The 16,151-nt window shown below is 33.0% G+C and overlaps 2 protein-coding genes across 7 annotated transcripts in view; one reads left to right on the top strand and one right to left on the bottom strand.

Annotated features, from left to right (window-relative positions):
- Nucleotides 1–4,858: 4,858 nt before the first annotated feature.
- The window catches only part of LOC119077027 (neuronal acetylcholine receptor subunit alpha-7-like), a 52,903-nt gene continuing 41,610 nt past the window's right edge, over nt 4,859–16,151 (top strand). For 2 of the 6 annotated variants that reach the window (XR_005087733.1, XM_037184141.1), the window contains exons 1-2: nt 4,859–5,390; nt 12,020–12,322. Coding sequence is in view for 5 of the 6 variants with exons in the window: in XM_037184141.1 (XP_037040036.1) it covers nt 12,178–12,322 (145 nt within the window). In the remaining variant the exon portion in view is untranslated. Of the gene's footprint in view, nt 5,407–12,019; nt 12,323–16,151 lie in introns of all 6 variants that reach the window. The other 4 variants (XM_037184142.1, XM_037184145.1, XM_037184143.1 and 1 more) reach the window with 4 other exon arrangements.
- Nucleotides 13,701–15,062, bottom strand: LOC119077028 (odorant receptor 94b-like). Its single transcript, XM_037184147.1, has 4 exons — nt 14,292–15,062; nt 14,133–14,232; nt 13,814–14,077; nt 13,701–13,754 (listed from the first exon to the last, which is right to left on the bottom strand). The coding sequence occupies exons 1-4, from the start codon at nt 15,020–15,022 to the stop codon at nt 13,701–13,703; spliced, it is 1,149 nt and encodes a 382-aa protein (XP_037040042.1). The 5' UTR covers nt 15,023–15,062.

Below are 16,151 nucleotides of genomic sequence, written 5' to 3' on the forward strand. Positions count from 1 at the left end.
GATAATAATTTAGTTGTATTTATCCGCACAAACAAAGACCGTATTTTTAGTTGCTTTATATGATCACATGCATCAACAACATAGGTAGATAAAAATCGTTGAGGGTTTTAATGCGACGATAAATACATTTTATTGTCTATTTAGTGTTAGCATATAGCAATAAATATTGCTTTTCAGTAGCTAACATTAGGGGTAAACTCAAGTCTCACGCGTTTTCGCAAATTCGTAAAATCCAACACACCATTCCATGCTTCGTAAATTTGTTTTACAAACTAAATGAAACAACTAAACTAAATGAAAAGTTTTACAAAATCGAGCAATCTTTGGGTTTACCCCTATTGTATCACCTAAATCTTCGATTTTACTTTACAAAAAATAATTTGATAAATAGTTGCTATGGTAACATGGAAACAAAATCAACAATCAAATATCTCATCCAAAAGCGATTTCTTACAGTTTCTTAACATAAATACTAAATGGCTCGTTTATCTGTTATTTTTGTGAACAAAGACCAATTGCACATTTCCGTAGTTTGAGACACATATTGAAATAAACGAATTTGTATGCAACGGTTTTGATCTAATGAGTTGTGAGAGTAAATTAGATCATTGGATTAAGTTTCCCAATAGGTTTCTACCAAAATACATCCGGGTTTTATCAAAAACATAAAACTACTGACAGCAACTATGTAACTGATCTTTTTTGATTGAATGTCGCTCAAGAAATTTGTGCCTCTGAGTTTAATTCATCTTTTCCGCTACGCATTTTTTTGAGATGGAACAAAAATACCTTAAAAAATGGCCTCACAATTTAAAAGGAGAAACACACACTGCTAATAGTTATTTGTTCACCGATTGAAAAATAAGTCGGAAATTGCTTTTCGAGGATGTTGTCACTAGAAAAAATGCAATTTCCACGACCTTTTCCCCAGGTAAACAAAACGCTTTTGGAGTTTCACTTGAGGGAAAAAATGATAATTGTTGAGAATGGTACTTATGGCAATTCTTCCACCGTAATCATTAGAAATTACGACAATCCCACTAATCAAATAACTCCTGAACTCCTGTCCAATTAATCATGTACTTAATTCGTTTTACTACCTGCCCCATGCGAAAGTTGACCATTACATAGCAATTTTCTCCCTGTCAAAATGATATCTTACATGTGGACTATTTTCGTTTAATTTTTTCATTTTCCTATGTGGAAATCAATTTTCTCATGAGACAGGTGCAAGGTGCTGCTACGTACTTCATTACTTCGGAAACAACTAAATAACTCATTTGTATGTTTCTGAAAAAACAGTTACCGAAGTTTGTTGCTGAAAAACACATTTGTTACTTTCACCGTATCCCATATGGGTATTATATTATTATTAAACATTTATTCTGCTATCAAAGACCACACTAACCGAAGTGAAGGCCACTTTTGGCGGTAATGATGATTGCAAATGATTATACGTTTCTCTAAGTTTACATCATTTGTATTGCATAGTTGCACGGAGGTCATGTAGAGCGCATTTACCCCAAAGTAAAGTGTTATTGTTTTGTTTAGGGTATAATAGGCAACACTTCCGAATGGAACTTGTTATGTCGTTGTTTTTATAACACAAAGTCGTAATTTTACATGGCTACATCAAAATTTATACATAAAAAAACGTACAACCCTTACTTAAATCTTTGAAGTATATAATTGGCAAAAGTGTCCTTGTGAAAGGTATACTTTGTAAGACGTTTTATGCGCTAGCCCCATAAATATTTAATTTATTTTTCAAACAATAGGTACGAAGTGAAAAAGGAACGTTTGTTATGTGTTAACAGACTTTTTTTACGTGAGTGTCTTCATGTGTTGTGATGTTTATTTTTTTCAGCGAAAATAATAAATGACCTGAGAAGAGTGTTGTACACGGTGAATGGGGTGAATGCCTTTTTAACAGCTTGCATAATCTTTATTAAATTGTACTATCTGAGTTATCTGAACGAGATGGTAATTCGAGATATTCTTTTCGGTGTTAGAAGGCTGTTGTAGTGTTGTATACACAAAGACTTATTGCCGTTTTAAAATGACGATAGTTGATTCACCAGTCGTGACACATTATAGCATGGATGTTGTGGAACAAAGTGAAAAAAAAAGAGAAAAATTTATCAATCGATGTTAAATCTTATAGTCGAAAAAAATGCCATTTATTAGATTTGAAGAAATGTGTAAGCCACAATAAGTTTTCCATTTTGCTCTTGTTTCATTCTAGAAGTTGTCCTCGATCGAAATTCTCTCAGCCCCGTCTCTCGACTTCTCTCGGAAACGAAAGAAAATTTAAAGATAGAAAATGGGAATAGCGCCACATATATCATGCTGTTCACACGTTTTACCATTTAATCAATACATTGATGAAGTTTCTTTTTGCATTTTGCACAGAATAAATTCAAATGGTGAGCTCAACAATATGGGACATGAAACATGCATCGATTGTTATAATACGCACCTTGACTCAGTTCAGGGAAATTTCGTTCAGAACCAAACACACACACACAAAAAAACGGAATTATTTAAATGATTCAGCTTAGACAAAAGAGGAAATTTTCATTACATAAATTATTTTCAATGTTTAAACAGACGAAAAAGTCGGAAATGTTGGAAATGTGTTTGGTTAATTTTTAATGTTTTTTGTGATTCATATTTTTTTATCAAATCCTAAGCTATGGTACATGAGTAGTAAATGTGCGGATGGTAGAAGGGGTTATATGTACAAATGAATGCTGGCTTCAATAAATAATTGCTTAATTAGCAAGAGAGAGTGATAGACGATTAAGGATAAAAATAGACTGCACAAATTTAATTTACTAATTTCCATCAAATACCGTTTTGAATTTACCTCGTCCGTTCACCTCCATATTCACAACAATTTTGCTGTGTAAAACATACGGATTCGGATTTTTCCATTGCAATGGTTTATATTTTCTTTGCCAATATTTTCCCTCACACATTTCGACACTCGCAGTCGATATAAATTCCATTCATTCATTTGGCATTGTAGATATGTACAAATTGATTAAGTCAATGTATGCAAAATGAAAATATATTTTTCATAGACGAGATATTGTTGTTCCATCCTGAGACGCCATCTATATTCGACTTGAATATTAAGAGCATTTCGGTTCATGATAAGAATATACCTTTGCCTTACCCTTTTAATACCTACTCGTACACACTACATTCACAATCCCGCAACAAAACAACCAGAAGAGTGTAATCTCGCTCCAGTTCCTTCATTTTAATAAAATTTTATACGAAAAATTGAGAAGATTTCTCATTAATTGATTTGGTGCGCGCGCAGAAAGTCCAGCTGAAACATGTGGAATATAGCTTCCCTTACTACACGTGCTGAATCAAATATGCATACAGACAGGGATGATGGTAGCACGAGTTTAGAACAAAGACGTCCTATATTCTTGCGTTTCGGGACATTCTATATGTACTTTTTGTGCAAAAATTTTTCGTTAACATTTTCTGTGCGTGCGCAGTGAGAACATAAATCATATTGAAATGAAGAAAAAAACAGCATTCAAGGCAGATGGAAATTGCAGAAATTATTTACTCTACCTAATACGTGATGGGAATTTAAATTGACTTCTTCTTTTGGTTTTTTTTTTTGAAGATGAAGATAAAAATGCTGTGAATATGCGATATTTTTTTTAATCCTTCAGGAAAGCAGATAATGAAGGGCGAAATTAACTACGAAGTGTAAAAATCAGAAACAATATTTCTAATGCAAAAAAGATCTTTGACAGACGATTTTTCATCTAAGGAAATTAATTTCTTCTTTTGCTTCTTTTGCCACATCTGAATTGAGTTTTATGGTTGATTCTCAATTAATTACAGATTTCTTAGGCAAAAGAGTACGATTTTTCGTCTTCGATTTAAAAGCCAAAGTTTATTTCTTCTTTTGCAAAAGGTAAATTTTCAATTGTCCACCATAGAGGTTCGCTACCTTTCACATAATTACGAATTATGTACCAAATGTGTCAATCACCACACTTCTAGTAAATTAAGATTTCACAGTTTGCATGAAAATAAATGTTTTTGAGAAAAAATCAGTTTGGTAACTTTTATGTAATTGCTGCCAACTACTTTCACCTTGTAGATTATAAGTATGACTTCTTCTAATTCAAATCATTGTTTTGCTATTTGAATTAGAAATGGATTTAGTTCTAATAGGACCGTTAAATAAACAAAAATGCAAAAATAAGTAATAAATGTAACGTTTCAAAGCTCTAATACACCTCAGAGTCCAAGAGATGAATCTCTTCGTTAAAAAAGAAAATGATCTCTCAACCGGAATCGATTAAGGCTCACTTAGAATGTATGAATGGACAAATTAGGGTTAAGATAGACACCTACTGTTCTTTCATTCGTAAAAAAGTGTAACCTTTAAAATTAACTTCCATTTGTGTTCCGATTTATAAAAGTCCTTATGGTGCAAACGTGTCATTAAAAAGTGTGAAACTCCCTCCAATCAATCTATTATAATCTATTGTCTCTCTCATTTAAAGGTTCGATGCAAAATCTATTACTTCATTAGTTTGGCATACGTTGTGGACAACAGGTGTGCCTTGAAGCGTGGCACAATGTGACTGATTTAACAATGAACATATCTTGACTCTTCTCGGTAAAAGTGCCAAAAAATCAAAATACCAAAACAATCGACTACAATTCCGATCAGAAACTTACGAAAACACTTTCCAAATCCAATCACCCACATCATGAACCATCGCAAAAGCGAATACACAAATTTTCACTTTATATACTCTTAGCTCTCCTCTGCCCTGGTTTTTAGCCAGCCAACAAATGATTCATTGAGAGATTCCGGGTAGTTGGTGTTCCGGTTTCGGGTCGTGCAAACGTAAATTGCAGACCATCGAAAGAAATGTCTGTAAAAAGTTTTAAGTTTGTGCTTTTAAGTTTAGTAAAATTTGTTAGCTTTAATACTTAATAAAATTAATACAAAAAAAAATTAAATAAAAAAAAAACCAAAAAGATAATACAATTCGTGTGAGTTGGTATAAATTCGTGTGTTTGTTTTCGGTAGCATATTTTCTATTTCAAAAAAAAGCAAGTTGGATGAATTTGAGAAAGGAGCATAGATCCTAGAATCGAATGTAATTTTTCCTTTTCTGCGAAAAAGTTTAGAAGAACATACAAAAAGTGGTTTGTGTTGAAGGGAAGAAGAAAAAAAGAACGGAGAAAAATGTGAACAAATGAAGTCAAGAAATTTATTAAAACGAAAAAGATGAGAAAACGCCTTTATGAGATTCAGTGTTGCAACCGTGTATTGTGCAAAATTATTTATCACAAACACAATATGTAAATAGATAAACTCAAGAAAATATGCACACGTAATTGAAGACCCTGGTTATTTATGAGACGTTTTTTTTTCTGTCGTCGTCGCAGTTATCTGTTTAATCTTATTTGTAGTGTGTTTTTTTTGCCTCGCACAATTTAATTGCTTCCCTTTTATTTCATTCAACAATTATTTTTTGGCATATTAATTTTATTTACGCATCTTTGTCTCTGTCCTCCATCACATTTATATTCTTATGTGGCATGGATGACAAAAAATACGAGAGAACTTTTTTTTTGTATATCCATTACTGTGTAGCTCTGTAACTGGTGGTGGGTTACCATTTTCTAAAGTGTGTCCACAACAGATTCATCGCACATGAATATTTCGGTATATATTCATTTTCCATATTAAATGTTTATTTCGAGCTTTTCAAGCATTGTTTTTGGTTAGCTCTCTTGGTGAAGCAGCCCTAAGGTGTATTTTAATATTTCCCGCCTACATGCATGTGATGTTACAGTTCGGAACAAAGAAGCTCCTTTATATGGGTATATTGTACCCCGAGCATACAAAATAAAAATGAAGTCTTATAATGTCAAAGGATGCTCACGGTAGTACATTTTGTACATATGTATATGTATAATAATGCTAGCAATGGCAAATTATACATTGCCAAACATGGAACGTTTCTCTTCATTCTGTAAATTATGGCCATTGTTGATCGGTGAAACCGAGTTGTTGGTGCTACAAGTATAACTCAATATGAAAATTAAAAAAAAGACGAAACGATGTAATGGCTTCAAAACAAATAAATTTTTCTTTCGAAATAAATACCCCGATTTATTTTCGACCTATTCCTGGTATAAAGTGAACAGATAAATAAAATCGATCAAATCCGAGAAGATTTTATTGAATATCGAACATGTCGTTTTTTTTACGGCCATGTATTTGAAACACAATATTATACTTTCTACGTAAAGCTGGGGTTTCGAGCTAAGAAAGAATGAAAAAAATCAGAAGAAGAAAAAAACGACGATTTTTATGAATGGGGGATAATGGTTATAAATAATGTAGGTCAACTAAACACGATGTTTAAATCTGGTCCTTTTCCTTTGTTTTATGAGTGATGATATGGTGTGTACCATGTATAAATAATACATTTTCGAATTAAATTCATACACTGAAGTTTGTATGGGGACGTTACAGATGGGGTACAATATATAAGCTGCACTACGCCATATGAGTATACACCGAGCAAAATGTGTCCTTACATTAGATGTGACTATATATGTGATGTTGTACAACAGAAAACACTATAGCCATATTGTACGTGTATAGATAAAAGTCCGTACAACCAAGAGCACAAGGCTATACACATTCTCTATCACACAGAAAAATCAATAAATTGGAGGCAATGAAGTTTTACCCCGTAAAAAGAGCTTGAGGATGATGTGGTGCATGATGGAAACTTTTTCGTATTTTTTTTCTACTTCTCCGTCTTCTTCTTCTTCTTCTTATATTAGTGTGTAAATGATGATCGTTAAATTGTTGAGATGTATTATTAGGATATTGTGTGATGAAGAAAAAAGAAAATAATAAAATAAAATGGAAATAATTCGTATTTTGATTTATGGTCGATGAAATTTCTGTTTGAAATAGAGATTTATCTTGCGCTTAAGTTTTAATAAAGAAAATTAAAGAAAGTTCGTTTCGATTATTGTAGAAATTTTGTTTTTGATGTGAATGGAAAATGTTTAGTATAGTTATGTATATGGCGTCGAATAAAAATAATATTTTTGTTTATTAAAGTTCACGCAAAATGTTTACGTTATCTAACAATCTCTCTGTTGTTTTGATAAGTTTCGCAATGAGGGTCTACACAAAGCAGATTGGATGATTAAAAGTGGATGTTAGTAGAAATGAGCTGATGACATATGGCTGGCGAATAGTAGAAACTTCTACACCCATTTTGATTGTGAATGGCACAACACCAAAAGTTGAGCTCATTCCATCCACAGATATTGAGGATGATCTTTTCGAAAGAGAAAAAAATTCAATGAAATTTTCTGTGTTGCGGAAATGTTTTCAATTTGCTTCACAGTAAGCTCTAAAAATATTTGTATCTAAAAAAAATTGATTGAATTTTCGCTATTGGAATTTAAATCGTTAGTTATAACATCGACACACCCTCTTCCGTCGATATGTTTAGGATTATATGACTTCAGTGCGCTAAGCTTCAATAGTACCTTCTTGCATTTAATACGTCGATTACTTCATCGACTGTTCGAAAGTTCTGTAATTTTTCGTTTCGTTTAATAAATTCCAAATACAAATTAGAACAACGGCACAGAAATTGACTGCATTATTGAACTAAGCTTTTGTGGAGGTAACATTTTAAGCCGAAAGTCTGGTGCATAGTTCGGAATTTATTAAATCAATAAAACCTCATTGCTATGAAATCGCATAATGCTGCAAAAATATGTATTACATTATACCTATGCCGTATCGTCACTTCTGGTTGGCTAATATAAAATGCATTCACTTGTTACTCATTCATGCTTAAAAGGGCATTGCACCTTCAGATACATAATATATGTAAAACCATAATGTCAGTATTGCTGTTTACGCATTGTGTGATTGTGACTGAATGTGTTTCGTTCGAACCAATTATCGGGTGGAATAGTTCGACATAAATTAGAACACAATGTAATTGTATCCAAGTTTGCACAAATGCAACCATGTGAACACACCTTTATCGCCTGTAGTCAAATTGTGATTTCGCTTCTTCTTCTTTTTTTTTGTGGCCTAAATGCCAGTTATACATTAACAAGCAGTGGGTAAAAGCGATTTGAATTGAGTCGAGGGAGGAATATAATATACGTATATCGCCCCACAAAGAAAATTGACCACAGCATACTTAATGAACCCAACTTAATAGGTGTTACGAGAGTCTATAAATATACATCTAGACAGAACACTGGATCGGTCGGGATGAATCGGAATTGTATGGAGTGGTGGTGTAATGACAACGGTGTCATACAGCATTCTATCTATATTTGGGTTATGTTTATTTAAAAAAAATTGTAGATGGGATGGATACAATCGTGTGAGTAATGGTGTTCGCTTCAACATCGATAGAACATTTTCAGAAAATGACTATTAAATAATGAATAAAATTATAACTTTTTGCCGGATTAAACGTATCTTTTAATCCCATTTCGGATGGTTGTTATAAGATAATAAGTCCGATTCGGTAATTTATACATCAACAAGAGTGTCAGAATTTTACGATTAATGTTTTAACTTGAAATCGTAATCTCCGACATGCTTACACGCTCATCCTGGCATGATTCTATCCACATTTTGTTTGAACGCAAAAACAGTTTGCTTTCAGTAGCCGTGTAGCGCACCACGAAAATGTTCTAATTAAATTCAAAAATTTTCAACGACGAGAACGTTGTGCATATGTGTATCCCACATCCCAATGGGAATTTGTTTGGGAAGTGCAAATGGAAAAGTAAAACCAAATCAATCACATAAGCTGACACGTATTCTTCCGTATTTAATGATTCTAGTACACACACATGTCGTCAAAATTTATTGCAAACAGTTGTTCGGTGTAAGAGCGTCTAGAGAATGGTGAATGAAAATTGGATTTCTATGGATGTGAGGGGACAGAAAATTGTAAATTGTTTTTATAGAAGTAATGGCTAAACAATTAATTGAAATGAAGATATTATTATGAAGGTCATGGGTATTTTGAGTAATGAAATTTACGAGCAGCTAATGCGCCGTCAATCCAACTGATCCATTTTGTTTTACCGAAATCGTTACCAATTTCGTATAGAAGATTTAGCTTCTGTTTCGAAATGTTTGAGAATTTAATTCCTTTTATTTGGAACAACTTTTATCTGCATCTTGTATCTGATCCAGCTCCAATATATTAACTGTTGGCAGTAAGTAGTACACTGCATGCATACATATTGAAAGTGGAATAGGTCATGGCGATTTTCTTTTATAAAATAACCGCATCTGCATAGTACAACCCAACCTATAAATATCCTTTAAAATAGTAACTTTAACCAAAGACTGCAACTTAAAAGCGAATAAACATTGATTTTATCGTCAAGTTAACTATAAAGTGGCCCAACTGTTAATATAGCTTTCATGTAGTTGACCATTACCCCGATACAATCGTGGTCAAACTTTGTTTTCAATTAAGATGACAAGAACACAGATTTTGCAAACATAAAATGAAGTTCGATTGTAAATAAGCTCGACTTCCACTGAAGTCTTTTCTGCAATAACGAACTGTCTTTATCGGTTAAGTTTACCATAGAAAATGGAAAATTATTTTTTATAGCTCTTTCGAAATAGGAGAGCACAGCACCATAGTATAACATCCGAACATTTTCCATCAAATAAAAGTTAACAAACTAGGAAAATTTTTATTCGAGTCACAATATCCATTTCGTTGAGGTTTAAATGGAATGTGTATAGTAGACGTTCATGCAATGTAAACTTTATAAAACAAAAACCGTTTTTCGTATAGAAGAATGTCATCCGTTTTTATATTCGAAATTTTTGTGTTATAACAACAAAATCTGCAATGCTACATTTTGTAGAATTATTACCATGAGGGATAACTTTAAAGTTAATTTATCTTGCAAAACCATTCTTTTTTTTCTGTTTTCTTTCGGTACAATATATTTTTCATCCGAACTGAATACCGGAATTATGTGCTGCCATCCAATTTAACTGGAAGAACAATATTCTCTCTTGCATAAATGATCGCCAGTTTTTTATCTTAATTTTTACCATCCATCCATTTAGAATACAGAAGGAAAAAAAACTATTTCCAAATGTCTTTATAATGTATGCTGTATCCAGTCAAAAAACACACACACCGAATTCTCTTAGCTGCAAACCATGTTGAACAGAAACGTTTTATAGTCCTTCACTTTATATAACTTACAGTCATAACATTTGAGCTTTAACTTATTCGTCTTTTTCAAACAATTTTCCGACATCCAACAAAACTTGGAATTTTCGTTTCGGAAGATAAATGGCACGAAACTTACGTCCACAATCTTTATATATGTATATTTTTGTGGAAGACAGTGGTGTACACACACAGAAGACATAACATGACAAGCGAATATCTTCCATCAAATATTCAATCTAATATGAATATGGGAATATATGGGTTATTATGATGATGTTTCCAGGGATCTGACTTTTACTACAGTTAAAGGTAGATGTAGTAATCATTTAAATTAGTTATCTCTGGGAAAACTGTTATATTTCATTTCCCGTAAACATAAACGAAATATTACCGTAGTTTCAGTAATCAGTAAGATATCGTTACTAATTTGGATTTATGGCTGAATGTTTTGTTGGCACACTTGGGTACGCACATACTCATCATCATTTGGTTATTAATAATTGAAGATAATTGGTCCGAAGGGAACGTTAAGGGAATTCTATATATCAAAGTTAAAAGATTTGCTCACATTCGTTAACAAGTCGTTTCGCCAGCCAATCCTATATGACTGCTTGGAAGTAATCTTACACGTGTTTCTTGATTGTAACACTTTTCGTATGTTTTGCAGTGTTTTGTAGTGTACAGCAATTAATTATGATCGTGCCGGTGACTATATCTGCAATAGAACACTTCTTTAATTGCAATAAGTGTAAGATTTGGAGATAGAGGTTTCCTCCTTAGGAAGATAACAGACATCAGCTCAAGCGAAAATTGCGGGATTCACATCTGTATACATCTCACACATTTGCAAGTACTCACCAGTTATAATACCAACCGAAATATTCCTTAATTTTTCCGATGCTTATTTACAAAGAATCAAGTAAAAGTTCGGATCTGCAGTAAAGTGCACTAAATTGGGTAGTAGGACTTATCACCTTGCATGTATCGGTTTGAATTTTTCGACTGTGTTTTAGCTAGAATTGATCAATTACTTCAAGTAAATTTTGACGGTCAATGACCGACAAAGATTGTTCTAATTATACGAAGTGCGAGAAATTTCTGCATTTTTTTGAAATTATAAAATTTTCATTAAAGATACCGTGAGCTTTACAACTAATCAGGAAGCTGCTTTCCACTCCGCTAATTAAATATTTTCTTTTTCACTTCTCAATGATTCACTCAAGTAGCACATATGTAAGTAGACAGACAGGTCTCTTTAAAAGTGCTTAGCATGTGTGTTTTATCATTAGAGTGCAGGAAGACCTGTTGGTGCATGGTGAAAATATATAAATTGTTTTTATCCAAACTCCTTGGATTTCAAATTGCAAAAGATAAATTGTAGTCATCGAAAATATACAACTGTGAGGTTTATGCCAGTATTTAGGAGGCTGATTGCAGCAATTATGTTGTTCTGACCGAAAATATTTGATTTATAAGTACTAAATACTCAGCTAGTAAAATCGCCAGTTTCGAACCTTGTTACGTAAATAACTTTCTTAATTTCTTTGGTAATTATAAACCAATTTTTCAACGCTAATCTACCTTCATTCAACACACCTTTTTTATTTAAAAAAAAAATCTTCATTTTTTATATTGTTGTTACTTCCTCGCATGTTGTGAACTTAACTAGAAAATAAATTGATATTAAAAACTGGAATGGGAAATACTATAACGATTTTCCTTTGATAATTGCGTCAAAGCACATTGGCTAATCATCATGAGGAGTGCTTCATAAAATACGATCAAAATTCAAAATAAAAAAATGATATTCAAATAAAATAGAAACATTCAAAAATGGGTGAAGTAAATTTTGGAGAGAAATAAAAAAACAAAACAAAAATATTTAAATGAAGTTCTTATGAAACTCGCACGATATTTGACACGAAATATGCTGAAAACAGGATTTAGTGTTGATGTGAATTTTATAAAAATTAGAGACAAAGGAAAATGGATACGACACTGCCTGTGGATGTACTTAGTAATAGGATTTTGCTTACCAAAATGTGAGTATGGTTTTCTTATATTTTACCTAAATCCACACACCAAAAAAAAAAACTCAAAGGTCAGCGAACTAATGCTATTCGAAAACGTGTACGGAAGGCGTATCTCCTTCCTTCCATTTGGAGTCTTTTGAGTGTATCTTTTTTAATAAAAGTTTTTGTTTGTTTTTCTGCAAAAAAAACACAGAAGTTGCTTTGCATATTATTAGCGGTATACATTTTATTCACACTGGGTGGATATATCACGACATACATTTTTTTTATTTGTGTGCACCTACACAATAAATATACCGCTAGCAGGCCATATTGCCTGAAAGCTATTAATATCAAGGCAACGACAAGCATATCATGTTTTTAACTGGAAAGTTGATTCATAGTGCAGCTTTAGTGTTTTGTGGGAAAGGAATAACTTATGTGCAACCACAGGGTTGTTGAACATTATGTATATGATATGCACTGGAAATGGTCGGTCTCTTCCCTATTTTTTTTTAATGCGATGTCAGACAATCTAACAAAGCTGACGGAGAAAACATTTTTGATTTGCTGAGTTATATTTTTGTGACATAAGTACCACGAAACCAAAACGGTCAACAATTTGATGATTTTAAAAATGTTTTTTTTTTAAATGTCTGTCGTTTTGTCATATCCTTCTGTGATCCTTCTTTTATTTTAAAATAATAAATGTATGTCAAAGACAAGCTTTTGTCCATTCTATTTCAACGTTGACCATTTCATAATTGCAATGAACTGCATTTTGAATGTAAAACGAAGTGGTTTAGTTCTATTTTGATTTGTGTTCTCTTTGAAGGGCTGTTAATATTAAAGAAAATAATCTGATTTGATCGTTTAAAATCTCACTAACAGCCTTTTACGGCAAAAAATAAGTGCATTCTGGACCTGCTTACCGTGGCTTTCGAGCTACGCCTCGAAGTATGCAAATACTCTCTATCAACAAATAATTTATTTCTCGCCTAAATGCAGGGTACATACATATGTACACAAACTAATCGAATTTGCGTTACGTCTACGAGTGTGTAGTACATCGTTGGCGCCGCCAAACACAATGTACTAGCACTACCCAAATTATAAATATTGAGTAAACCTCAGGACGCGACCAATGTGGTATGATCGGTAGTATGTAGCCACTGAGCCATCCCGTCCGTTCCAAGCGAAGACATTCAAGTTGTAATTATTAGCATTTGGTGGTTGTGTAACCAATGCACAAACGTTTTGCAGCCGTAGTTGCGATGACGACGTTGTAAGCTAGTATCATTTTCGTGATTAAAGTCGTAGCAACGTTGCAGGAAAATAAGATAAATAACGCTAAGCCCTTCTATGATATTATAAATATCATATATTGCTACGGTTAGTGCCAAACCATTTACATTCTAAAAGTTTTCAAAAGGTTGAACGTGCTGTAGGAAAAATTTAAAATCTGGAACAAAATACATTCTTAAAAAGCTGTTCGATGACTCCATTCAATTTAGAACCAACCCTGACAAATGTTTCCAGTGTCAGCGGATATAATTTAGCAATTACAATCGTCTGTGGATGCTTTAAGCATTCGCCGAGAATAATAATCATCATTTTGGTTGATTGTGGCTGATCGAACCAGTCCGATTTAAATAGACAGTACGAGAGGCGATTGCTATGAAGCATGATCTCGTTTCCAAAATTTGTGGTAATGAATATTCCGGTAACATTGTACAACAACGACGAAAAGTGAATCATACGTCCTACGTTGCTTTCACTAATGTCCTGAAATTTTTTTTTATCCAATGGATGACAATATGAAAAGTTTAAAATATTTTACAAAGGCCAAACAATAAATCGATCCGCAAATGCACAAGCCACTCGTACCAATTTCGATGAAAACTATAGTAGAACAAAATGATTCAAGGTCGCTTACCAATCTAATCAAAAAGGTATGTACATATGAAAGAATACTGATGTACGCTTGTCGTATACATACTTTCTTGTGAGTAGACATTCCTTAATTAAAGTCGATAAGTCATCACGACAAACATTTTCCTTGTCTAAGATTCCTTTTGACTCTTCGCCCAATCTGCTACCCATCTTTGTTATGTGTATTCCCAGAACTTGATATCTCAAAGAGCAATTGAACATTATGTACCATAATAGAATCGTATTTAAAACACAAAAACATGAGAGAATGATTGCACTGCAAATATATGCATTCGCTAACAAATAATTCAAATCATTTTTCCGCCAATCGAAAGGCAACGCAATTTTAAAAAATAAATTTTTCTCGCCCACAAATGGTGCGATTACTTCGAAAGTTGCTAGGACTGCAACGATCCAAATAAACAATTTTGTTACATTGCTAAATTGTTTCAACTTTTCATTGACAAACACAAATGCCTCTCGATCTCGAACAGTGAAAGTACAGATCTGTTCCAGTAACTCAAAAATTTGTCTTTGCTTCCACATCGTTAGCCAAAGTTTCGCTGTTAAAACTGCATTTACGACAGCAGTTTCAATTAACAAAATTCTATCGTCTTTGTTTTCATTGTGCAGAGATCCGGTCACTGCTGATACCACGACCATAAAGTGATAAATCAAATAAAACCACTTGATACGCAACTTTATGGGTGACTTTTCATCTTCTCGATTCCAAAAACCAATTCGATAAAATACGGAAAGTATTTGATTAATAATCGTATGAACTTGAATGTGATGCATTCTTAAGTCAATCAATTTTACTTGTTGCTTATCTCAAAGCAATAAACTAACTAAATTTACATGTTGGAAGTGTGCAATTAAATTGTAAAGAAAATCGTCCTTTGATGAATAAAATATCAGTTGAAAAACCCTTACAATAGTGACGCAAGTCATTGTGTCTTTTCCTACAAATTGTCTGATGGCATATTCTGCAAAAAAGAAAGAAAATTTAACCACAAAAAAAATGGCAAATGATTCGGAGGTTTTCTTCAAAGTCTATCTGTTTGTACTCAAGGACCCGCATCACCTTTACCCCTTAAGGTTATTTTTACCGATATCAGTTGGGAGCATTGTTCGATTCCCTATATTGAATGTTTGATAAATAAATTATTTCGTTATTTATTTGTTAACGTATAATAAAAAAAGTTAAACTGCTCCATCCTGCGATCGAATCCGCATCTGTTCTAACCAATAGTCCAACGAAGAACTCATTTGAAGTCTAATTTTGAATCGTTCCACACAACGTTCATGTTCATTGACATTCTAATCACCTGTTGACTCATGTATCCTCAATTGCACATTGAACTACACTGATTAGGTTAACTTTTTGTCGAAATAATTTCCTTCACAAACAAATTAGTCTGGATGCGTTTTGTTTCAGTTATTTTCCTAACGCATGCTAAAAGGCTACTTTAGCGAATGAGAGGTTCGCTGGAAGCGAGTTCTGGAATCGAATTCGCTAAACAAAATCCTTTTAGGAACAACGCTTTTCCTAAACGATGATGGAAGTACGCAATACACGAAGTCTTGATATTTCAACAATAGTTGGGGAAAAGTACATTAAATCGCTGGCTCTCACTTTCACATAGGAACTAACTAACTAATGAATTTTTCGTAGAATGATCGTTGAATAGAGTTATTAAAAATATGAAATTTTGCATTTTTCCTTAAAAATTTTGAGTCTTTTCAACTAAATCTTAGTCTGTTGTAACGTGAGATAGATAGTTGAATTTGTACGAATGCCTAAATTATGAAGAACGCAGTGGATCATTAGGTTATGTACTGTAACTGTAAATGTATTCTTAACTCTCAAAAATCTTGTTGCTTTGTTTGTGGTATAGAACTTGCGTCACGCCCGCTTACTAAAGTG

Source organism: Bradysia coprophila, unplaced genomic scaffold (genome assembly GCF_014529535.1).
Source record: "Bradysia coprophila strain Holo2 unplaced genomic scaffold, BU_Bcop_v1 contig_232, whole genome shotgun sequence".
In the NCBI taxonomy this organism is placed as follows: domain Eukaryota; kingdom Metazoa; phylum Arthropoda; class Insecta; order Diptera; family Sciaridae; genus Bradysia; species Bradysia coprophila.

Coding starts and splice junctions, on each gene's coding strand:
- LOC119077028 (XM_037184147.1), bottom strand. CDS start 15,022: ATGCATCACATTCAAGTTCATACGATTATTAATCAAATACTTTCCGTA. Junction 14,233..14,291: donor GAATGTCTACTCACAAGAAA/GTATGTATACGA, acceptor CTTTTTGATTAG/ATTGGTAAGCGACCTTGAAT. Junction 13,755..13,813: donor CACTGGAAACATTTGTCAGG/GTTGGTTCTAAA, acceptor ATTTTGTTCCAG/ATTTTAAATTTTTCCTACAG.